We start from the raw sequence: 24,520 nt of genomic DNA, 5'->3' as shown, positions 1-24,520 counted from the left end.
AGGGCGCATCGCACAAACATCAACCGGAAAATGAGAATGAAGGTAACAACACAAAATATGAACAACAAAACGGAAATTCTAAATGTCATGGAAAAATAATCAGTCTTGGCTACGTTTTGATGTCTCCAAGTATTGAGAAATTTGATTATGCGCCTGCAATGCTGACTTGCTGGTATGTGCATGCCATACATAATGTAAAAAAAATATGCAATATAATATCATGCACTAACTTACAAGTATAGTTTTTTACAGATAAAGTTTATCTGTCAAGGTACAAATCCTGACAGTAAATTCAAAGGTGTATTATACTGCATTTTAGATGCTGGTACAATCGGCCAATCGGCGACAAACCATATGTGGCTTAGGCAATAGAAATACTGCTACAAATGTGGTTTTAGATTTAGAATACTCAGAAGTTTGGGCAGGAAAGTTGCCTCCTTGTGCTACGTCTTATGCACAGGTATTATTATTAGTTTGACATTTTATTTACTTTATTCAGATATGTGTTTGGAAAATGTATATCATGTTATACAATTGGTTTTTTTTCAGGCCACCTTAAGAAGCATACATGATATGTCATACCTGGATGTCGGAGACTCAGACAATGACCATGATGGAATGGAGATGTCAGGAGACCGTGTGTTAATTTTTTTGTAAGATATTAACTGTGAATAAAAACAGAATCAAGTGTTTATTTGTTTAATGTTTATTGTTCAAGGTTTCATCAATACAAACATAGTTACAAATGTAACAGAATTATAACTTTTAATTCGGGCTAGTTAAAATTGATTCGGGCTGGTGAAATTTCAAAGCTGGTTGCCCAACCGGGCTAGTGGCGAAAAAAAATGCCACGACTGTAATCTGGGATGACACTTTACGCACATGCATTAAGACCAGTTTTCTCAGAACGCGGCTCAAATGAACATTTACCCCACATTTTAGACGTACGCGTACATTTAACGCCAAGGCGAGACTGTTCAATAACCAGCACATTTTTAGACGTACGCGTCCAGCCAAATTTTCAGATGTAATCGTTTGATTATCCCCAGTACAAACGAATATCTAGATAACTGAATTTAGAGCAATAATTAACGTGTAAGGACCCTTGTTATATGTTATTTATAACTCATATGTGCACTCGAATGTGTGATATCTTTATTTCCCTAATTAAAGCTATAATCACGTATTTAGGCTGAGGCGCGAAATAAAACTGACGTCTCGTGTCGTTGCCGTAACGCTTCCGAATGGTTTAATTAACGGTCATTAATTGACATTCGACGCACGCTTTAGCGAACGCTGTGTTAAATGGCCAACATCGGTAACCTACATAGTGACCAAAACGCAGTGCGTAGCTAGTCCCAACGTGATGGCAAGTTGGCTGGAAAGGTTTTCGTTGCTGTCTCATACATGTATGTATATATTTTGTTTTGTTATATTGCTTGTATCGATACATATAAGTTCGAGCCATCGGAAGCGAAAACATACTTGCATGTTGTATTCTATTGTAAAATACATGTTGTGCTTTTTTCTTTTCCAACATTTTCCTAAACTTTGCATTTTATGATAATAAATGATCATAATATCAATAATATCAATCACGTGCACTTGCATTCTTCATTGATACCAAAACGAAGATAAAGGTCAATAACGGTCGCATAGTTTGTGTTGTTTTCACGTGAAATGGGATGGTCGTGTTGTGGTTTGGGTTTATTACTTTCAGTTTCACTGGCATCACATACCAGGAAACAGTTTCCAAAAACACATTTGGGCGAGTCGTGAAAGTTATCGTTTTTGCGTTTTAAAGGGATCTTTTCACGGTTTGGTAAATTGACAATATTGAAAAAAGTTGTTTCAGATTCGCAAATTTTCGTTTTAGTTAAGATATTTGTGAGGAAACAGTATTACTGAACATTTACCATCGTCTAATATAGCCATTATATGTATCTTTTGACGATTTGAAAACCTAAAAATTATAAAGCGTTGCAACGCGAAACGATTGAATAATTTGGCGAGTTCCCTTGTTGTCGTTTAAATTTGTGAAACTACGGAGATTGCTTATATAAGGTATAAAATACTTAAACTGTGTATACTCAGCGGAATAGCCGAGAGTGCTAATGTGTTTTAACTTCAGACTAACTCCAGGACTCCGGGGGTCACTGGTTTGAGCCCTGGTACCGGCTGCTTTTTTAAATTTTATTCTTGACTTTTTACTGGAGCTTTTAAGATCCAATGTTTACATTTATCAATAAAAAGCATTTAATGACAAACTTCAAAATATGCCAAAATCTGTGAAAAGGCCCCTTTAACTATAAATAACTAACATTGAATGTTATTTCTCAAATTCAAATATTTTGCATAGGTTAAGCTATACTTGTATGGTGATTACTTATATTGTATATTTATATACATGTTGTCAGTAAATGTATTTTACTGTGGCTCTTTTCCTTTACTATGCCAAGACCAATCCGAATAACTTAACAACATTTGCAAATTGTATGATTGTTTTTCATATTTGATATAATCGTGTTTTTTGTTGGGATTTGCATTGTGAAGTTGTAACGAACTATTACTATTGTTGCCTTTTAATGCCAAATCATAACATGGAATCATATAATCAAAATAAAACAAAAGTAAATTTAGCGAATATGATTGAATTATTCCAAAAGAATTGAAAACTGTACCTGAGATACAGCCTCATCCAGCGGAGTTTCTAAGGCCAAGAAGAATTTGATTGGTCTTTTGTGTGAGGTGTCCAATTAGTATATAAGAGGGCCAATATCAAAGCAATTTTATGTTCGATTCCGGAGATCAAGGCTTTGTCCGCACAATTAACATATACTAATTTCATATGGTGATATCCGCCATTCGATTACACTGAGTCAAGCTATTACTTGTTCAACCAAAAGGAAGCAGCTTTTTATCAACAAAGTCCTTGCAGCGTGGTTTTCGCTGGACATTATGTTTACTCGGAAGCTTCAACGACAAGACAGAAATTATGAGCATGAGTGATCGTTTAACTTGTAAGAGTATAATCGTAGTTTGTTTGAACTAGCAATGATACTGGCTACGCAACGTCTAGTGATCAGCGGCCATCAACCGTCGTTGACATATTGACGGTCATCTCGGGAAAAGATGAATATCTGAACACTTAACACAGCAACACATCAAACTCTTTCTTTATTGCGATTCCCGTCAGTTTAGATGGGATTTAGTTACATCACGCGTTACACGAGTGTTAAATTTCTATAATACATAGGGGTGCTTTAAAATTTCCTTCTAGTGATATTTAATATGTGTTTCGAATTTCGAATTTTAGCATGCTCAATGACGTTATCGTGAGGATATCGCAATAGTTTTATATACAACCCCTGTCGACGTGAACAAGAATACAGGAAATGCGCATTGGAAGAGTTCTATATGCTTGCTTTTGGATTTATCTTCGCACATTTGACACAGCTTTAACCCAGTTTCAAGGCGAGCCTACTAATGCCCAGGGGACACAATTCCAAGGGGTTAACCCCGGATTTAGGACCGCCCAGGGGCAGACAGACCCAGTTGGGGATCAGCTGCAACGTAGGACCATTAACCCCGCGGTAGGGCTTGGGACGGGATTTGGAAATCCCGGTTCGCAGACGTTTGGCGGGAATGTTGGTCCGGGACGCGAGACACAAATGACAGGATTTAGCAATACACAACAGGGCGGGAGAATATTTGCACAGGCGGTTGGTCAACAAGGCCTGGTCCAGAGAAATATACCGCAGGGTGCCAATCCATTCGGCCAGGGCATACAAAGGCAAACACCTGCTTTAAGAACCGCGCAACAAAGTTCAATGAATTTAATATCCGTTGATGGGCAACAGAGCTCGCCCTTTGGAAATACCCGACCCGTGGACATAAATAATTCCCCTGTTTTCGGCACACAAGGCGGAGTGTTACAGCCTGTACCACGTCAACAGTTTTCCACGCAGCAGGTATTTTTTAAATATGTGGGCAGTAGATATAATCGGAAACCACATCTATTCCGCTGGCAGTTAAAGGGTGCTTTGATAAGCTTTTAAATTCATTTGTATTTGTCTATATTTAAGAAATAGAAAGTCCCACTGATGGCCCTATGATATAATAGTGGTCATGTTGTTTTGTCATTATTATGCCAGTGGTCAAACGTGGGGGTTTCGATTTATTATAATGTACCGAACAGTATATCGCGCATTGTATCAATCAGCGAATTATCATCGATTTTTACAGCGAACATCAATCCCAATTTACGGACCTATAACGGTCATATATATTAAATTAATAGTGTACCTCACATACACAGAGTCCCTGTTCAACCATAAGTCAGAATGTGCAACTGTCTATGTGACCCGCGACTTTTAGGGACCCAACGAGACCGTGACGAAATAATTGTTTTATTCTGCACTACGACTTACAGGTGCTTAATGATCACAAACGCGACCGACAAAGGAACCTTTTCTCAATTGAAAATTACAAAAAAAGTCACCGATTTTGAATGACGCAAGAGCGATAGAATACGCTTGCTACTATGGCAACTAAACACGACTTTTTGCAGAATACTGACTTTCTTTATATATTAAACGACTTTTTAAGGTTCGCGACTCGTTAGTCGTATCTTAGAAATAGATAATTAATTGTAAACGGTTGACTCTTTTTTTACGGTATGGAACGGACCAAACGGTAACTATATTTTGTCGATCATCATTTAAGTTTCATATTATTTATTTCGGGATACATAGTTAACTACGTAAATATACAGACTACAGCGAATGTTTTCTGAAATTCTTACTCAAGTGGTATAATGTCGTGTTGGCATTACGGTATTATTATGACATTATACGTATACCTATAAAATGATATTGTCACATTTAATGTCTTGCCAGCCACGGCGCAGGTAGGCCAATTTAAATGAGTGAAATCGACTGGGCACTGGCGTTCCCGTAGGCACGAGGTCGACTAGGGACCTGGGGCTTGGGTCCCAAAAAGTTTCACTGCTATGGTCCTCCACAGTGTTTATTCCGGCACTGCATACATGAACACTCGTATTCACTCGTATATGACAGGTTTAAAGACGTAAAATACAATACAGGCAATCTAAAGAATATCGATCGGTCAATACATTATTATATATACCGCGTGTGCTAAAAATGGACCGCGCGTGCACACATTTGTGAATGAGGTCACCGAAAGGGTTACACACATATTATTTGCAGTGTGCGGTTCTGTTTTATTGTATTCCGATGTTGACACTGACTTTGCTTTAACACTGAAAGATTATATTTTATTAATCATTATGTAAAACTAATTTAAAACTCTAACATTGTGTATAAAACATTTTTGAAAACGGGATCATTTTATGCACTTGAACTTACTTTGAGTTTTGCTCAATGGTTGTCAATGTGTGATAGTTCTGTTATAGTAATTTATCACACACTGGCTGATACACGGGATGGAAATAAACTTTAAGAAATAAAAAATCTCAGTTCGGGTCTAATGATATAATAGCGGTTACTGAAGCAGCCCCAACCCATTCCAGGGACCCAATCATCGGTTTCGGTTTATATACAATTTTGGGTTCCTGACCGTTCATTATCCTGTATTAGGGCCCCAGTGATCTTTTCTATTTCTTAAAGAAAAAAAAATTACATAATGTACAATATTATATGTAACGCTGAGCGCCTTTTTGTCGTATGGGCGCATATGGCCATTATGTCGAAAAGTATTATCCATCAATGCGTATTTCCGCGAAAATCATCTTGAAGTTAATCGAGATGATTGTTTTACCGATACACCTACCCACTGAATGAGTTTCATGTCATCATGAGCATATTGATATATTCAAGATGAATTGACTCGACAAAATATCAATTGTTTGATGTTGGTTAATTTTTATCTATAATCAATTAAAGTTGCATGTTTTTGAGGTGTGTTTTTTTATCTTCAAATTTTTATCTTTAATCGACGAAAGATATTTTTTATATCTTAAATCAATAAAAGATCATTGGTTTGGAGTTGGTCAATTTGTATCGATAATCAATAAAAGATCAATGTTATGGAGTTGGTATTTTTTTTTTATCTTTAATCGACAAAGATCAATTTTATTGCGTTGGTCAATATCTATCATTTTTCGACAAAAAAATCTTATGCAGTTTTTTTTAAATTGGTAAATTGTTAATTTTATCGAAAAATATAAAAGTAATATTAATACTCAAAATCAACGAATATTTCGTAAAATATTTGGTAAAATAAAGTTAACCCATACAAAATCAGTGTTCCTGATAGCAATAGCCAGAATTTCAACGCTAGATGTGGTATGGTAACACTACGGAATCCGGATAGTGCCATTTATAATCTCGCCCTTCTTTCATCAAGGGCGACACACGACACACGAAGCGATACGCGACAGTCGCGGCGACGAACGATATTTTGCGCGACAGTCGCGAGATATCGCCTATAAAAGGGAGACGGTCGCATTCATAAAGGGCGACGGTCGCGTTCACAAAGTGCGACGGTCGTGTTCAAAGGGCGAGATTTCGCATAAAGGGCGAATTTTTCGAAAACGCGACATTCTACAGGCGATATTATTACAGCGATATCTGAACAGTACAAATATCGCGTGTCGCCGCGACTGTTACGCAAAATATCGAGTATCGCTTCGTGCGTCGTGTGTCGCGGTCTGAAATTAGACAGCGATACACGAGATTCGGATAATATGGGCGATATTTGAATAATAAAATATCGTGCGTCGCCGCGACTGTCGCGCAAAATATCGTGCGTTACTTCGTGTTTCGTGCGTCGACCATTCAACGTGAGACACGACACACGAAGCGATACACTATTGCGCGCCAGTCGCGGCGACGCACGATATGTTACGCGACAGTCGCGGCGATGCACGATATTTTGTGCGACATTCGCGGCAACGCACGATATTTTGCGCAACAGTCGAGGCGACGCACGATATATTTAACACGATATATCGCCTTTTGGGCTACCTACACAAGGGCGATATTTCGTGGTACATTCTCGCGCGTCGCTTCGTGTAGCGCGCAATATATCGTGCTTCGCCGCGACTGTCAAGCAAAATACCGTGCGTCGCCGCGACTGTCGCGCAAAATATCGTGTATCGTTTCGTGTGTCGTGTGTCCCCTTGATGAAAGAAGGGCGAGATTATATATGACACTATCCGGATTCCGTATAACACTGATTTAACGAGATATAAAATGCTCGTTTTTATTTTTTGTTGCAAAATAAATTCTATTTTTATTTCCTGCTACGATATCTATATATACGACACACGAACAGTAACTTGGCATATGGAACGCCATAGCTGCCTTAAAATGACAACGTGTATTACATGACTATATTTATCATTACACGATGTAGATTTTACATTACATGTGTATATGATGTTACTTTGGCATAATACGTGAATAATTAATGATAGTATGACGATAATTTACCATCATATGATGTTCCATTATATGATGCTCACGGTCCATTTTATGATGCTCATTGTTCATGATAAAATGATAAGTTTGCATTATATGCTGCTCACTGTATATTATATTATTTTCACTCTCTTTTATGTGATGCTCACTCTCCATTATATGATGTTTAATCTCCTTTATGTGATGCTCACTCTCCATCATATGATGTTTAATCTCCTTTATGTGATGCTCACTCTCCATTATATGATGCGCACTCTCAATTATATGATGCTCACTTTTCATTATATGATGCTCACTGTACATTATATGTTGCTCACTTTTCATTATATGATGCTTACTGTTCAGTATATGATTAGCTGATCCTCATTGTTAATTGATGTGCACATTTCATTAAACGAGCGTAGAACAAGAGTATTTTTTTGGCAAAATGAATCATTAACTGTACTAGTAGCGCGAACAAGCACATGCTTTTTATCAAGTGTCTTAGTTCACCCACATATATAATACATGTGGAGGATTGTATATAGAAACGATGGTCGAAACCTAATTTTTTTTAAACATCAATGTAAATGTTGCATTGATTTAATATTAAATTGCTTGAAAAACATGGCCGCCAGGGTGCGGGCATTTTTTCTTATACGGCTATAGTAAAACCTTGTTGACACTCTAGAGGCCACGTGTATTGTCCAATCTTCATGAAACTTGGTCAGAAGATTTGTCCTTATGATATCTTGGAGGAGTTTGAAAATGGTTTCGGTTCCTTCAAAACATTGCCGCCAGGGGGCGGGGCATTTTTCCTTATATGGCTATATATGGCTTTTGTAAAACCTTTTTAACATTCTATAGGCCACATTTATTTCTGATCTTCATGAAACTTGGTCAGAAGATATGTTGGATTGATACCTTGTACGAGTTTGAAAATGGTTTTGGTTTGGTTCAAAAACATGGCCACCAGAGAGCGAGGCATTTTTCCTTATATGGCTGACCTTTTTAACACGTCTCTTTAAGTCACATTTATAGTCCAATCTTCATGAAACTTGGTCAGAACATTTGTTTTAATGTTATCTTGACTGAGTTTAAAAATGGTTCTGGTCTGATGAAAAACATGGCCGTCAGGGGCGGTAAATTTATCCTTATATGACTGTAGTAAAACCTTGTTAGCACTCTAAAAATTACATTTATAGTTCACACTTCATGAAACTCGGTCAGAAAATTTGTTTGAACAATATATTGGGCTGCACAGAACAGATCAGTTCATTTGTATCACAGGTGAGCAACTTTGGGCCTGTCAGGGCATATTGTTAACAAAGTGCTCAGAGTGAGCAATTGTAACATTATTTTTTAATTTAATAAAAAATTTAAACAACAAGTTCTGTGTTTTAAGGAATCATTCTTTTTAATGTTTTAATATATTTCAGAAAATAAAATACTGTTTTAGCTATAAATATGTCTTTTTAATATTTAATGTATCTCTAAAACCACAATTCTTAGATATTTGGCATGAAACCTGTTCTAATCATACCCCTATTAAATCGTCGCTTGATTGCTATAGTGCTCTAACTACCAATTTCATTTTTTGGATAAAAACGTATTTAAAGGATAACTTTTATTTTCTCACTTATTTATGCACGTATGTGGACAAAAATATACAGGAGTGGTTATCAGCAAACGGAGGATATGAATATTATTAAATATTTACTTTAGTAAATTAAATGTTAATGCTATTTGCAATTTTATGTATGGAGATCATTCTGCTAAAAAAAATATAAATCGTTAATTACTTTGCTCTAAGTCCTGGAGATGGTGCAGTACAGCATTCACCCGTTTGTAAAAATGTGGGAGATGGAGCAAAATTGAATCGAAAAACTTCTTCTGTATTCTATACAAAATATGGGAGATAGAGCAAAATGGAATCGAACAACTTCTTCTGTGACGACTGAATCTTGAATCCGATTACGTATTATTAATGATCTCGTTCTCACGAATACAGCGATATAAAAAAACTCATTTTTGAAAAAAATGGAGATAGAGCACTATAGCAATAAAGCGACGAATAAAGCGACGAAATGTGAAATAGTTTCAGCCTGTAAAAAAAACAATTGTGTAGGTTAGCAATATATAGAGTCTTCATGGCCATCTTGTTTCCAGTAACTTTTGTTATTTGTTAATGGTTGCCTAAAACCCTAGGTATTGTCAAGACGTTATTACCAGTAAATAGTTTTGAAGTAACTTGATTGCTTGACAAACATTTTCATATATAGATATAATTAAAATGCATCTCCATTTTGCTTTAAATTCTGGAGTCTGAATGGGAATGAGCAAGATGCATTCCATATAAATTGGAATAACATTAAATAATTGACATTTTAATCAATACCCAGACAGTTAATGAATTAAAATAAAGCGCGATTTTATATTTATTTTTATGCCCTCAAAGGAAGACATATAGTTTTTAAACCGTCTGTCGGTCTGAATGTCTGTCCACACTGGTGTGTCTGGTCCATTGTTATTACTGTATGGATTTTAAAAGTAGCAAAATAAGAGGCAGTGTCGCGCGCAAGACCCAGGTCCCTATTTCAAAGGTCAATGTCACATTTAGCCTGTCAAGTTCATATTTTTGTTATTAATGGATGGTTAAAAATATGTGGCAATGTAAAGCACAGTATGACGGTGTCGCGCTCAAGACAAAGGTGATAATAAGACTATCAAGGTTATATTTCATGATTGTTCATTTATATGCGTGCTCCGTCCATATCTTTGTCAATGTTGGATAGATTATAAAATAACTGGACACACACATGAAGTACAGTAAGACGAAGTTTCGCGCACAAGATCCAGGTCACTAGCTCAAATGTGTATGTCACACTGAGCATTTCAATTTATTACTTCAAGATTATGCATTGATAGGCGGATCCAGTCAGAACTTGGAACAATTGTGTAGCACAGTAAGACGAATTTTAGCGCAAAAACAGGTCCCTAGCTCACAGGTCAAGGTCATGCTTGGACCTTTTAGGAATTTGCATTATTTTTTTTTTAATCTGGAGCTGTCGTATAGACATTGATGAAATTCAAATTGAATGTGTATTATCATTCTTAGGTGGATCTTACATAAGTTTGGTAAGAATAACTTCGAAAGTTCAGAGTTGTAGCCTAAGGAGCACAGTTCGCAAATATGGACATATGATATAATACTACTGGAACAAGTACAGTTTGACTTCTTTATATTTTATATAATATATAAAAATTCTAAAACTAATGTCTGAATGCAGATGTTGTCATCATTCGTGAACCAGATCAAACCATACAGTTTGAGGAGTTATATGACAACCACTGCATGTTTACATGTAAATGGTGCTTTATTGTCGCTCATAAATCGCGGTTTAGTTTAAAGCTATTTATTTACGCTTATAAGGCTTATAAACGCTCTTGAGTCCGTTTCCTGGGCTGAGAACTTGGTGTCTTTGGAGGAGATCTAAAGAACGCTCCCGCGGTGGGGATCGAACCCGTGACCTCCCGGTCGCTAGGCGGACACCATATTCATTACACCACGGCGACCTTCATATTTTAGAGTGAACATAATACGTAAAACTTTATATTTGATTATGTCTGTCAATGACATCAACACAAGCAATGTTTTCGTCAATCCTATGATTGACAAAATGCTTGATTTTATTTGTGTGTGGAGGACTTTATTCCATTTTAATTACCCGCAACGATAGCTTTATAAACGACACACGAACACTAGCTTGTTACATGAACATGTGTTAATTTATTGTTCCGCAAAAAAAGAGATCAGTTTGCATTTTGATAAATCTATGTTACCGGACCACATCTAGCGTTGTAAGTTTGGCTTTTGCTTTTGGGAACATTGATTTTTATGTGTTATCTTTATTTTTTTTCCGAAATATTGTACGAAATACATGTAGATTTTGAGGGTTGATAGGCTTTTTAATCGACAAACATCTAGTTGATATTTTTAATTTAAAGGACAAAAGATAAGTGATAGTTTTTCACTTGACCATCGTTTGATGAAATTTTTACGATGTTGTAAATTTTAAATTTCATGAAACAATACATGCAATGAGGAAACATATATTTTTGTCAGTAATCGACTGGAACTTTCGCGACCATTAAACGATATTATTCAATTGTCAATCTTTATTTTGCATTTTCATACACAAAGTTGATCAATATTCGTATATGCATAAGGTTCATTAAAACTGTTAATGTTATTCGTTACAAATGAACAAAGACACCGAATTTCCATGGTTGATGTGCAGTGGTGTTCTGACAAATAAAACGCTTTTATTGAGTAGACATCAAACGTGCGGACATTGAAAACAATCATAAATTCACACAGCTGTCAGTTATCAAATGTCAGACCATAAATAACTTATCATATGACATTAATTTTGCATTGTTGAATGATCACATGATTGTTATTACAATATTTATGAAGGTGTAGTGTGTGGAATTGTTTATTTCTTAAAGGTGACCAATCCGGTGTCGAGGCAACGACCGCTCGTGCAGATAATCCGCTCTGATCAGGTTGAAGACAATAGCCAGGGGCGGCTGATTCAAGACCCGCGCACCGGAAGAACGATTCGAGTTCCGGTAACGAACAACTTAAGTTTCAATTGGCAGCAAACCGGAAGACCTTCCGTTTCAAGTAGAAACATTTCAAACACGCCTATATTTCCGTCTAATGTTGCACAACAGCAGCAGCAACAACAGCAACAACAACAACAGCAACAACAATTAAATTTGGGTAGAGCGTCAATAGTAACGAGGAATCCGTTCCCGCAAGATCCTCGGTCGGTGGGCACATCTTTAGCTTCTTCCGCTGCACGTTCACAACTTCCGGCCCTCAGTGGTCCTGTTACGAGCCCGCATCCGCCGCTGTTCCGTATGTGTCAGCGCCCAAGGGCGGTACGTTGTTTCCCGTGGCCTACTGACAGGAACTTGAGGGATGCTTATAGGTATGTAGCGCCTGTTATTTTGTTTTCCTCGAATTAAAGAAACTTCGACAAACATGTTTTATAATGTCTGTAGATCGGGCGCGGGCGGTCTATAAAGAATAACAGGTTACTGCCTGATCTTTTTGTTATATATCAGACAAGGCTTAGAATAATATATTGGCGAGGCTTGCCGAGCCGTTATTTTAGTCGTGCCGAGCCTGATATATTTCAAAAAGATCAGCCAGTAACCTGTTTTTCTGTTTATCATACATCTACGTTCCCAATTTTAAAGAAATAATGAAAAAATCGCTACAAAGCTGCAGTTTTAGCGGGAAAGGATATGCCTAGATTCGTTTGACGTGTTAATAATGACGTCATGAGTACGCGCGCTTAATATTTGAAAAAAAAGAAGTTTTTTGCTGTTTGTGTTGCACTTTGTGTTTAAAATATATTACATCTTGGTATCAAATTGTTTGTCTTGTTGAATTTGATTCGATTTTACTTAAAAGGATTACTGTAGAGTTGATTTCGAGTAATATGACCATCCTCCCCACATGACTGATATAAGAACTTCCTGTTGACCATGATATAAAAAAATATATCAGGCAACGTTATATCCAATCGTGATACATCGGCTATCTCGGATTCTTCCGTAAGATAGGCCTCGTGGCTAACGGTCGCCATATTGCCTTGTATTACTACTTTACTACCCAAAAGGTTGTCAGTCTATTGTTATGAGGCTGTATACGATGCGCGTTGAACTAGCGCCAAACTTTTTACCGAAACTTTGATATTAATAGCACTATTAACGTTCATTTGTGTTGCATTTTGACCTATTATCCAAGCGATTTACTTTTCCATTATTATTTAATCACCCTATCATCCAATTTTTAAGATGAAATTACGGTGTTTACAAAACCAACCAAACCGAAAGTGAAACTGGATGCATTACGTTTCGCGATGTAAACATTAAATATTTGTTCAGTTTGAGGAAGCGAATCGATAATAGACGTTGGAATATGTATGCAATACAGACTATCATTGCCGATTGTAATACTGGCTAAAAAATACCTTTTATGACAGGTCATGTATAGAACGTTAATCAAATAGTGACCATAAATCACTACAAATGTCTGGGTTGTTCATTAATATAATTAATGCACGTTTCTGATCTAACTGCCTGTATCTAGTTGTAATTACCACGATATTGATAAAATTAAAACGTTTTTTTCATAAATTAACATGACATGTTTTATTTTTATCATTTAGGGAATATATAATTGTATCATTATCATCAGTAAATATTCTGAAGATCTAAATTATCATGATTACTTTAAAGTAGAATTTTTAAATTTTACTCACTATTTTTAATGAATTTGCACATTTGCTTGATTCAAAATAAAATGTATTAATAAGGGTTTCAGTTGTTAGTTTTAACCCATTTTTAGTTCGATTAAATTTAAAGTACTAACTACGTACATGTATGTAAAATGCTCTTGAGTTCGTTTCCTGGGCCTAGAACCAGTACTTGGGTGTCTCTTGGAGATTTCTTAAGAATGCTCCCACACTGGGGATCACACCAGTGACCTCCAGAGCATTATACAATTGAGGATGCATCAAGATTAAAAAATGGTACATGTATAAATTAATAAAGAATCAATAACAATCAGAAACTGTGCATTTTTTTCAGTATTGTGTGAAAGGATTTGAAGTAATTATGTTTTTTTGAAATATGATTTATGTGAATTTGAATAAATATATAAAATTTAGTGATTTTCTCAGACAAAACTGTTTATTACATACTAAAGTATTCAGAATGTATTATTGTAATATTCATTCAAATTTTTTAGTACAAAAAGCACTTTTCCCTGGCATTTGTATTTATAGTACTTACATATTTTATAATTCTGACAGCATTTATAAACTGTGTTCATGCAAGCATGAAACCGGTTTCATTTTTTGAGTATTTAAACAAGTGGGCCATGATGGCCCTGTATCGCTCCTCTGCTGAAAAAAGGTTGAAACAAATTTCTCTGCATGTGCAAATACCCAAATATAGGCCCTATTTAAGTACATGTACACTTTTGTGACCTTCTGGGCTGGGTCAAATTTAATCCCAGGGGCATAATTTGAGAAAACTTTGTAGAGGACTACTATATCTCACTACATACAAAATGTGGTAGCCCTAGGTTCTAGAGTTAAGGACCAGAATATTTTTTAAGTTTTCACAAAATAAGCAAGATATAAGCGTATATAATGTTCAATTTTGTGACATGCGGTTCAGGATCAAATTTGACCCAAAAGGCATAATTTGAACAAACTTGGTAGAGGACTATAAGATGTTACTGCATACCAAATTTGGTAGCCATAGTCCAAATGGTTTTCGACAAGATGATTTTAAAGATTTCACAAAATAGGCACTTAAAAAGCGTTTATTCAATTTTGTGAACCCCCCCCCCCCCCCCCCCCCCCCCCCCCCCCCCCCCCCCGGGGCAGGGTCAAAGTTGACCCCAGAGGCATTATCTGAACAAATTTGGTAGAGGTTTATTAGATGTCACTACATACCAAATTTGGTAGCCCTAGGCCCAATGGTTATGGACAACAAGGTTTTTAAAGTTTTCACAAAATAGGCCCCATATAAGTGTATGTTCAGTTTTGTGACCCCGGGCAGGGTCAAATTTGACCCAAGGGGCATAATTTGAACAAACTTGGTAGAGAACTATAACATGTCACTACATACCAAATTTGGTAGCCCTATGCCTTATGGTTAAGGACAAGAAGAGTTTTAAAATTTTCACAAAATAGGCACTATATAAGCATATAATTGATTTTGTGGCCCCCGGGGCAGGGTCAAATTTGACCCCTGGGGCATAATTTGAACAAACTAAGTAGAGGACTATACAATGTCTCTACATACCAAATTGTGTAGCCCTAGGCCTAATGGTTATGGACAAGATTTTTTTTAAGTTATCACAAAATAGGCCTTATATAAGCATATGTTCAATTTTGTGACCCTCGGGGCAGGGTCAAACTTGACCCCAGGGGCATAATTTGAACAAACTTGGTAGAGGATTATAAGATGCCACTACATACCAAATTTGGTAGCCCTAGGCCCAATGGTTATGGACGAGAAGATTTGTAAAGTTTTCACAAAATATACCCTATATAAGCATATGTTCAATTTTGTGACCCCCGGGGCAGGGTCAAATTTGACCCCTGGGGCATAATTTGAACAAACTAAGTAGAGGACTATACAATGTCTCTACATACCAAATTGTGTAGCCCTAGGCCTAATGGTTATGGACAAGATTTTTTTTAAGTTATCACAAAATAGGTATTATATAAGCATATGTTCAATTTTGTGACCCCCGGGGCAGGGTAAAATTTGGCCCTAGGGATTAATTTTGAACAAATTTGGTAGAGGACTATTAGATGTCACTATATACCAAATTTGATAGCCCTAGGCCGGATTGTTATGGACAAGAATTTTTTTGAAGTTTTCACAAAATAGGCCTTTTATAAGCATATGTTCAATTTTGTGACCCTCGGGGCAGGGTCAAACTTGACCCCAGGGGCATAATTTGAACAAACTTGGTAGAGGATTATAAGATGCCACTACATACCAAATTTGGTAGCCCTAGGCCCAATGGTTATGGACGAGAAGATTTGTAAAGTTTTCACAAAATATACCTTATATAAGCATATGTTCAATTTTGTGACCCCCGGGGCAGGGTCAAATTTGACCCCAGGGGTATAATTTGAACAAATTTGGTAGAGGACTATTAGATGTCTCTACATACCAAATTTGATAGCCCTAGGCCCAATGGTTATAGACGGGAGATTTTGAAAGTTTTCACAAAATAGGCCTTATTTAAGCAAATTTTCAATTTTGTGACCCCCAGGGCAGAGTCAAATTTGACCCCAGGGGCATAATTTTAACAAATTTTAAAGAGGTTCACCCCAGGAACATTCCTAAGAAATTTCATCAGAATTGGACCAGTAGTTTAGGAGAAGATGTTTAAAGGAAAAGTTTATGCATGGATGCACGATGGACACATGACCTTTGGCCAGTGGAGCTAAAAATCAAATTAAACATTTAGTTTTGATGTAAAATCAGTTTTTATATGCAAGTGTCTATTTCACTTATAAATTAAAACAGCATATTATTCATTATTGAAAAGATTATTCCAAGCTTGATGTCATATTTCAACTTTGCATAGTGTAGTTAATTGAACATTGTATTGAACTGTATGGGCAGCTATATTTTTTAATTTATGTATGTTGTATTATACAAAATGCATTATTTCTACCACAAGTAGACCATATAAGGCCTACTGCTACTAAATAGGCACTGGTATGAATTTGACACTGTTTTTGATGCTCATACAAAACTTTAATTATTACAACACTTTAGTATATTAAATATTTTCAAGTTTTTGTTCAACATTTTTTGCAAAAGAAAAGAGTGTCTTAATGCATTTGAAAATATACTTAAAACAAACTAAAAATGCATTTTAACATACCTTTTTCCTGGTAAAGTGTATTTGGGATGATAAAAAATAAACTTGAAGAGTATTAATGCTGGAAAAATGCAGAAAAAAATACATTTGTTTCTGTTAGAAGTGTGTCTTGTCTGCATTTTTAAGTGTATTAAATACATCAAATGCAGATAAATACAATGCCAATACTTTTACATGTATTGTAATGGACATAAAATGCACTTGTTCTTGTAATTAAATGCTTTAGTGAATTGAAATAACCTTTTATAACGTTTTAACAATTAATAATACCTTTTTATATAAATTTTCTTTTGAAATGTGACACTTAATAGATTTTTGCACCACTAGTAAGAGATATAATTTGTGCTCATAATGCTTTATCATTACACTATATAATATCATTTGTTGTATGAAAATTGCCCGTAAAATTCATGTGAAAGCTCAAGAGATCAATAGCAGCGTGCTATACCCTGCTCCTTTTTACATGACTTGATGGTATTTAGTCCCCAATTCTACATGGCTAAGGGAAAATTAATGTTCAGATTTGACAAATAAGTCTTAACTGGGATCCAATAGGCAGACTTTCATATTACTTGTATTTAATTTAAATCATGATCTGAATTGCTCTTTGGCAAATCTTGGTCACAGTAGTCAACTGAATTTTGTTCACTTTGTAGTGATTATATTTTCTACATTTATCAGACAACATCTTTCTTCAAAAGTTTAACATGATTGCTTGGTTAATTTAGAAACAAGATCAATGCATCATAACATAAAATGAAAATATGTGTAATAGTAAAAATGGCAGCAAAAAAGCACTAGATTATCTGCCTTAAATCTGAGACGATATGTTGATGTATTGGAATTTCTCATAAATAATGTGTTCCATAGTTGTATAATTGTATAGTCGCATGCATGAGTGGTGTCAATGTCACAATACCAAGTAAAGCCTATAATTTACTAAATCAATTTGAAGTTTGATGTGTGTTTTTTTCAAGATCTGTTATATATAATAATATATACATGTATATATATATTGTTGAAAAGTTAACATGCAATAAGTTAACTGTAATTAAGTGACAAATAGTTTTACTGATTTGGTTGGATGCATATATGCAGATATATCATGGTTTGTGCAGAGGACAGTAGCAAAAACAAGAGCTGTCTCCGTAGGATGACATACGCCCCCGATAAACGCTTTAATAGAAGTTATGAGCATTTTTCAAAACCTAAACGCCGACCCTAAGTTCAAGGTCAAAGGGGTCAAAATTTGTGTGTGTATGGGAAGGCCTTGTCCATATACACATGCATACCAAATATGAATGTTACATCTGAAGCGACATAGAAGTTATGAGCATTTTTTCGAAACCTAAATGCAAAGTGTGACGGATAGACAGACGGACAGTGCGATCACTATATGCCCTCCTTTGGGGGCATAAAAATGTGTTTCACATTGTTTTGGTAAATTAGTAATTTAGTTAAATGAGCAGAATCATCAATTATAAAGTTATTGATTATAAAGTGTTGCTGGCATATTTGATGCATTCATCTAGCTATAAGAAGGTCCCTGTTTTATCCCCACTGGCACCGAGTGAGGGTTCTCAAAATCTTTAAACAATATGAATAACTACATATAGGGTCAAGAGCCTTGTTGATATGGGGGCTAAACACCTGAAATCAAAGCGACCCAGGTTAAAGGCCGAGGCAAAATAAATAAACCAGAGGCCGCATGAGCCTGCTATACTCTGAACAAGTATTGTTTCTTCTCAGAAAACTGGCTTAAGTGTCTTACTAAGCTTTAGACTTTGAGTTTCAGTGCACTCAATCTTAAATAAATTGGTCAAATTAAATAATAATTTGTAAAAAATAAACATTCTGCACAAATTCAATTATGTACTTTACCTGTATGCATGAATCATTTCAGTCTTGATGGTTAGTGAACTATGTCAAAAGCACCATATCTATGAAACACTTGTATTTTGAAAAGTGCAATGTTCCACAGAAATGATGCTGATGATAATTCTACACGATGATGAATTATTAGATATATTTCTAAATTCCATTTCCACCAACAATTCGGTTATTCCACTACCAGTTCACATGCTTCATACACAGTTGAAATTAACACTATTTCAATCAACAACCGTGACACATGTACTAAATTTTTCAACTTTTCGCAATTAAACTTGTCTTCTACTGTTATTGTTGTTGTTGTTCTTTTGAAAGTAGTTCGAAAGATGGCGACTATTAACCCAGAGATTGATTTATGAAATAAATCGTCTGCTGATCCAGAGTGCGTTATATCAGGCAGATATCAATGCGGTGGTTTGATAAAGTTATGATTTGCAACCAATTATTGACTTGTCGCATATATTTTTCGGCGACCTGTCGCCAAATAACAATTGGTTTGCGAAATGTTGAATTTATAATATCTCCGCATGTTGCCCCGTCCCTGCCAGTTTTCTATTTGATATTCGACTGAATAATGCACCAACGAAAACTTCACACAGCCTGTTTAGCCAATCCAATATTTAAGACCATCTGTGACCAAAATGGTTCTAAATCATAACGGTGACCATTGAAGACCAGTAACCGAATGATAACATTTTGTAATAGACAGACAACAATCACCTATGATGGCGAGATTATACGATTTGTTATATGTGTTAAATTGTAATATATTGATAAAATATGTTACAATAACACAAACTAAGCAAGAACAATATACATTGAAGACGAATTTCATAAAATTCAGCAAAGACAAAATAGCGCCCGAGCCGATTATGACGAAAATATTTCGAACATATTTTCCTGCAATAACCGAAGCATTCGTCTTTTTAGTTAGTGTTCGTGTGTCGAATGAATAGATATCGTTGCAGGAATTTAATTTGAACCGTTAAACTAAATTTAGATTCACATCCTACATGCACGATTTACATGCTGGCGAATTCGACTGTACAGACATTTTCGATTTCAGAATTAAATATCTGGCTTATTTCGCATTTTTCGACACATGTTCTTCTTAACGTTTAGTTTAATTTATAGTGAAATATATGTTTAATAAGTTGTTTGCACATTTTATATAAATATTTGACAAAATCGTATAATCTCGCTTTAAATATAGTCACCTTCATCAACACGCAAATATACCCACCAAAACGACAGAAAGGCCACCGAAACGACAATAATGACATGTGTCGGCCATTTTTTCGTTCTGTTGGTGCAGTGTTTCAACCTTCCAACGAATTAGCCGCCATAACTACCGTTACCTGTTGTTGAAATGACCTTTAATAATTAGTCGGAGGCTAATAATAGCATATCAATTAAATTTTGACTGATAAAAAAAGTATTTAGAATCAAATTAGCGATCGTTTTATTCTTTATCGTTAAAAGTATCGTTGCAGTTCTTTGGTTTATCCGCCGCGCCGAGAACTGACTGGATCCGTGCACAGCTCGTATCAAATCCCTGCAAATATTACACACACTGTGATGATGGTTGATTATTTTTCTTACAAAGGATTTATTTGTCCTTTTTCTTTCCTTTTGACATTTCTATTAACCGTATTCCTTTAATGTTTTTTTTTCAAACTACACTTACTTAAAGTAACATTACTACTCAAAATCAACGAAAAATTCGTACAATATTTCGTAAAATAAACTTAACTAATTAAAATTCAGTGTTCCTTATGGCAATTTCCGAAATTTCAACGCCAAATGTGGTCTGGTAAAATAGATGTTTGTAGATACAAAATGCTCGTTGTTTTTCGATTAAAATGGAATAAAATAAAATTTAAATTTTATTTAAAATATCCATTTAAATAACGCGAGATTATAGATTTTTATTTGTGTTAAATTGTATTATATTGATAAAATATGTTACAATAACACAAAATAGGCAAGAAAAATTATACATTAAAACGAATTTCATAAAATGCAGCAAAGACAAATTAGCGCCCCGAGCCGATTGTGACAAACATAATTTCCTACAATAACCGAAGCATTCGTCGTTTTATAAGTACCAGAGTTAGTGTTCGTGTGACGTATGAATATGTATCGTTGCAGGAATTTAAAATGAACCGTTAAAGTGATATTATGGGCATCTAACAGTATCACTCTGGATCAGCAGACGATTTATTTCCTATCTTACGGAGGAATCCGAGATAGCGATGTATCAAGATTGCTAACAGTATATAGGTGTCTATCGCAACCGTTGTATATTTTTGGTGTTTTCACTTCATATACACTTATATTTGTTAATACACTTATATTTGTTAATACAGCATCAACATACTAAAACAATATCCCTGAAAGAGAAAAATAATGCATTTGAATATCCACCCTACATTCATTTCATGCATGTACGATGTGAACCTAAATTAAGTGTTAGTGCAGATTCGTTCATACGACACAAAGACACAATGTTGTTTTACGGATCATTTCGGCTTAGAGGACTGGGTGAGTCACAAGAATATCGAATATAAAATATAATTTTATATACAACTGGTAGCAAGATGAGTTGCGGATAATTGGTCAGTAACCACATTTTAACTAACTCTTTTGACCTGTTAATTCTTTTCAGCTCAATTCAACAGTGAAAAATGCCCATAATATCACTTTATACTAAGTTTAGATTCACATCGTACATGCATGACATACATGCTGGCGAATTCGACTGTACAGCCGTTTTCGATTTCAGAATTAAATATCTGGCTTATTTCGCATTTTTCGACACATGTTCTTCTTAACTTTAATTTTATTTTATATTGAAATATATATATATATATATATATATATATATATATATATATATATATATATATATATATATATATATATATATATATATATAAAATAAGTTTTTTACACATTTTATATAAATTCAGTAATATTGGACAAAATCGAATACTCTCGCTTTAATTTCCCGCAGAGATATCTATTCATACGACACATGAACACTAACATGGTGTTCGTGTGTCGTATGAATAGATTTATTCGCGGAAAATTAAAATAGAATTGTGTCACAAATAAATAAAAACGAGCATTTTGTATCTACAAAAATCTTTGTAATCTATGTAATCACACCACAGCTAGCGTTGAAATTGTGGCTTTTTAGGTGTTATCTTTATTTTACGAAATACTTTACGAAATTTTTGTTGATTTTGAGCGTTAAGGAGACTTAAAATTCAAGTCGGTAAACAACATTACAGATCGATAATTGTTCCGGATCTGGAAGGATTTTATTGGTCAATGCAGTGACTGTCGTTAAAAATTTGGGGAGCATTCCAATGCCATGATTTATATTTTAATCAATGTTTTGTAGGTGTGACGGGACATGTCAGGGCCGGCCATGCGCAGTGCCGTGCCAATGTTCATGTGTGTATAATGCAGTTATACCGCGGCTTATAGCGCTCAGGCGAATCCGACAACCGGAACTGCGACCTAACGACGAAAAACTGTGGCGGACGCACGAGGAAATAGCCAGGTTACGCGATCAGCGCCGTGAGTTTACCGTTGTTCCGAGATCGGGCGGTATTCTTGAAGTCCGGCCGAATTTTACCGCAGGCGCCGGTGCTCAGCCGCCTTCCCGTAACGACACTTTCGGCCTCCCGTTTGGAATACCCGATGATATTTTGGCACGCCTCATAGCGCAACCGGATCTCAATCTTCTTATCGGGCCCCAGGGTATAAACGACATGCTCGCCGGAGAGCCACCGATACTACTTCCGCCTGGAGTAGCGACGAACGAGCCGCCATTAGTAACTACGCCGGTGCCATCGGCTGGCAGGCAGCGAGGCACTTCCGGTGGGATCCCCGTACCTCTTGACATGATGAACATTCAAATCGACCCCACCATCGATAGCCTCCTAGCGGCCGCCGAACGGTTAGGAATATCTACCTCAGGTCCCCAAATGGGAAGCAGTTTAGGTACTTGAAAAACATGTTTTTGAATTTATAATCTAAGGACGTATAATTAGTTAAATTTAAACGTGTACGCATATGTGAAGTCTTTAATGGGCATAATAATAAATGCAACGAGTTCGTAAATAAAAAAAAATCAGCTGTCATGTTGTAATGGAACTATCCAAGATCTTAACGCATTGCACGCATGTAAACTATTATAACAATAAGTACGAAATATCTCTATAACACACGGCATGAACCTTAAACGTTATCATTTCGTACATCGCAGATATACCAACGTTGACCAGGAGTGATATCCGCGCCTCAAGTACACTGCCAGATCGGGAGCGCATTGCAGCTCCAACTTCCGGCGGGGGCGACAATTTAGCCGACCTGCGCAACATTCTTTTACAGAGAGGCATCTCCGTGGATGGCAACCTAAGGAACGCCAGCGGTGCCTCCATGATGACGTCACGTCCGCCGCTCGCCGGAAGTCAGCGGGACACATGCGTGGCTCAAGGGCTAGAGCTCTGGTGCGATGCCGCGCAGGGTTGGGGACAAACCCCGGGAGTGACGCAATGGTGTTTGCTCAACTGCCGCGAAAACGCGTGCGATTCGACACAATGCACGTGCGAATGTGTGAACGAATTAGAGTTTCGCGCGCGCTATAACCAACTAGAGCGTTCGCTGAGCGCGGTGGGTTGAGCGGAGCTGTTCGCGGTGTTGTGTATACGAATAAATTATAGTAATTTTTAACCTTGTGTACCGTCGTTCGTTCAGGGCCCATATTCACCCAGCCCATTCTTACGAATACAGAGTTGACTAAGACCAAAGCAAAATACTGCATCGCTTGAATTCATGCACGATACCCATGCTGATTTTGTCATTCATATTTTGTCTAATAACATATATATTTTAACAGCGAAGCGAATCCTTTCTTAGTTAATGAGATAATACATGCCTGGGTCACATTTAAAAAAAGTAAGAGAATACGTTAAAAGACCATGCTCTTTATGATTGTTTCACTTAATCCATACATTTCGTAAGATCAACATATGGGCAATAGTTAATGCATCGTGTATTGGTAGAACTAGGTTGCATTCGTTTGAAAGTATGTCAAATATATCTACTCAGTTTCATTAAGCTCATCCAGGCAGTTCGCTCAAGCCTTGATAACTTACACATATCACCAAAGGCAAATTGCTTATTTAAATGTATTTGATGACAAAACCGTACATAATCCTTCATAAACATTAACATGTATTGTTAATTACACGTTCTTGGAATGTACTAATGTCTTTAGCATTACACATTAACTGTGTAATGTTGTGTAACACTATAGTTCGAGTGACGGGCTTCCTGTCTATGGTGATAAAATTAACGTCATTCAGACACGTTTAGCGCCGCTTCGTTCACGTGCTAACGACGTTAACGTGTCATCCCCTCGAACATTGACGGGAGGTTCAACATATATTAACATAATAAGCAATAAACCGTATGCACATATACTTTATGATGTTTTTTTCAGGATTCTACGAAATATATATTGTATAAAAAAATATTTCTATATAAGATAATTGACCATTACACAGGGACAAAATTTGCATTGATTAGTGCAATAAGGTAGCCGTGAAAATATCTGACAATCCCGGGAACCATGTTAAAGCGGTTTGTTTGTTGTTTTTATCGTCGTTTTTAG

At 36.1% G+C, this 24,520-nt stretch overlaps 1 protein-coding gene across 1 annotated transcript; it reads left to right on the top strand.

Moving 5' to 3' along the window:
* The first annotated feature begins 573 nt into the window (after nucleotides 1-573).
* LOC127869855 (uncharacterized) lies at nucleotides 574-23,577 on the top strand. The gene is made up of 5 exons (XM_052412514.1): nucleotides 574-637; nucleotides 3,457-3,971; nucleotides 11,955-12,442; nucleotides 22,241-22,845; nucleotides 23,111-23,577. The coding sequence occupies exons 1-5, from the start codon at nucleotides 574-576 to the stop codon at nucleotides 23,524-23,526; spliced, it is 2,088 nt and encodes a 695-aa protein (XP_052268474.1). The 3' UTR covers nucleotides 23,527-23,577.
* Nucleotides 23,578-24,520: the final 943 nt, after the last annotated feature.

Source organism: Dreissena polymorpha, chromosome 2 (assembly GCF_020536995.1).
Source record: "Dreissena polymorpha isolate Duluth1 chromosome 2, UMN_Dpol_1.0, whole genome shotgun sequence".
Classification (NCBI taxonomy): Eukaryota; Metazoa; Mollusca; class Bivalvia; order Myida; family Dreissenidae; genus Dreissena; species Dreissena polymorpha.
This window is presented reverse-complemented; position numbering and strand designations above follow the sequence as displayed.

Excerpts from the sequence above, each read along its gene's own strand:
- LOC127869855 (XM_052412514.1), top strand. The coding sequence starts at position 574 with ATGTCATACCTGGATGTCGGAGACTCAGACAATGACCATGATGGAATG. Across the intron at positions 3,972-11,954 it reads AACAGTTTTCCACGCAGCAG|GTGACCAATCCGGTGTCGAG; the intron begins GTATTTTTTAAA and ends TATTTCTTAAAG. Across the intron at positions 12,443-22,240 it reads AACTTGAGGGATGCTTATAG|GTGTGACGGGACATGTCAGG; the intron begins GTATGTAGCGCC and ends AATGTTTTGTAG.